At 56.6% G+C, this 2085-nt stretch overlaps 1 protein-coding gene across 1 annotated transcript; it reads left to right on the top strand.

The window, feature by feature from the left end:
• The first annotated feature begins 744 nt into the window (after positions 1 to 744).
• Positions 745 to 1605, top strand: LOC109784547 (transcription factor MYB3R-3-like). Its single transcript, XM_020343149.3, has one exon. It carries the CDS (start codon positions 745 to 747, stop codon positions 1399 to 1401), a length of 657 nt encoding a protein of 218 aa, XP_020198738.2. The 3' UTR covers positions 1402 to 1605.
• The last annotated feature ends 480 nt before the right edge of the window (positions 1606 to 2085 follow it).

Here is a 2085-nt window from a genome sequence, read left to right as displayed (position 1 = left end):
CCGGGTAGGAGGCGTAGGAGCAAGGTCGAGCACGCCGCGGAGGCCGTATGGTCGCCGGACAGGCACCGCCTCGCCGTATTGGCTGCTTCCGCCCCTGGACCTCGCGGAGCCCGTGCGGTCGCTGCGCCTCGCCGTATTGGCCGCTGCTGCACTTTGACCTCACGGCGCTCGTGCGGGCGCGGCGCCTCGCCGTATTCGCCACCTCCCTCGCGGTGCTCGTGCGGGCGTGGCGCCCGTGCTGACCTCGCGGCGCTCGTGAGGCGCCTCGCCGAGGAGGGGGAAGGGAAGTAGCAAGGTAGCTGCAGTGGAGGAGGAGCGGATGGAAAAGGAAAAGGAAATTGGCACACGGCTGGGTTTTCCAGAAAAGGAAAAAGGCTAGAAAGGGAAACGGAATAGGCGGAGCGACGAGCGCGGTCGGAATCGATCGCGATCGCCAAGGAGTCGTTTCGCTTCCTACCTTGCAGCCAATGCCGAAAGAAAAAGAAAAGACGCAGTTTGGACTCCTGCTCGGACTCGGTGCCACCACTTCGCCTAGGTTCCGTTTAACCACCGTCCGTCTATCTATATAAGTAGGCACGCGGCCGCGGCCTCCACACACCACCCGCACCGCGTCCATCGCACGCACGCAACATCTCCATCCCGCAAGAAACCATCCATCGGAGGCGATCCAAGCTAGAGGGATGGTGATGTCGTGCCGCCACGTCGGTCTCCGACGCCGACGGCTTACCGCACGCGGCCAAGAAGATGTGGACCAAGAGAGAGGACGACCTGCTGCGGGAGCAGGTGTGTCGGTGCGGCGGCCCGCACAAGTGGGACTCCATCTGCCGAGGCCTGCCCGGCCGCAACTCCAAGTCGTGCCGCCTCCGCTGGTGCCAGCACCTCGACCCCAGGGTGGAGGCCGTCAAGCCCTTCACCCGCGAGGAGGACATGCTCATCGTCAAGTACCAGGCCACCTACGGCAACCGCTGGTCCACCATCGCTGAGTTCCTCTCCGGCCGCACCGACAACGCCATCAAGAACCGCTGGAACTCCGTCCTCCACAAGCACGCGCCCTCCCTGCAGGTGCAGGGGCACACGCGCCCATGGGCTCCTTCCACCGCCCGACAGGCCGCGAGCCCCGAGGTCACGCCTGGGTGCCTGCCGCTGTTTCCTCTGGCGAGCGGGGATGTCAGGATGTCCCCTCGCTTGACGGAGGTCGTGTCGGAGGCTGAGACATCTGCGGCGGCGAGGGAGTGCCTCGAGCTGTTCCCTCTGGCGCCCGGGGATATCAGGGGCAACGCGGGTGCTGCGGCGCTGAGTGACATGTCCTGCGGAGCAGGCGACCCGCTCACTGAGCTGAGGCTCTGGCTGGCGGCGAGGGTGGTGTTCGACGTAATGCCGCTCCAGGCTTACCAGATGTAGATTCATTCTAGTCTTCTACCTAGACTTGGTTGTTCTTTCATCTTACTTTTTTGCTGATCGTGGGGAATTTTCCTAGTGGGATTTGACTTGTAATGATCGAGAATGTTGTTAGGACTCCATTGGATCTTGGTATCAACAAAGCGCTGGATTTTCTGTAATCGTCTTACTTGCTGGTTAGGTAATTAAGAAAGTTCTGAACTTAGTGTAATTCTTTGTGCTTCTTGATGATCAGGAAAATTCTGAACGTCTTGTAGTTTCCATGACCGTTGTAATCAACAAATCAATCTTTAGCAATTTTTTTACTAGACTACTTCAGAGCATCTACAACCGCAATGTCCTAATTTGACCCTCTGTATATACAGCCAGAAAAATAAGTCAAAGATAGAAGAACCCAGATTCCAAATGAAGAAATGGAAACTCGAAAAGGATCCTTCTGATTCTCAAAGAATGAGGGGCAAGGGGATTGATACGGAGAAAGATTTGTTCTTATTATAAGACGTGATTTGATATGCATATGTTTGGTAAATAAGCAATCTTCTCCTTTAATCATACTATCATAAATTGGAAGTGTTCAATTAAAACATGAAAACGTTCGCGGACACATCCCTAGACAGTGCCTGGTCACCCCTCATTTGGCCGCGTCAGAGCCGCCGCCCTAATATCCGAAACCCAAATCCATGCAAC

This window comes from Aegilops tauschii, chromosome 4 (genome assembly GCF_002575655.3).
Source record: "Aegilops tauschii subsp. strangulata cultivar AL8/78 chromosome 4, Aet v6.0, whole genome shotgun sequence".
NCBI classification, from domain to species: domain Eukaryota; kingdom Viridiplantae; phylum Streptophyta; class Magnoliopsida; order Poales; family Poaceae; genus Aegilops; species Aegilops tauschii.
This window is presented reverse-complemented; position numbering and strand designations above follow the sequence as displayed.

Coding starts and splice junctions, on each gene's coding strand:
- LOC109784547 (XM_020343149.3), top strand. CDS start 745: ATGTGGACCAAGAGAGAGGACGACCTGCTGCGGGAGCAGGTGTGTCGG.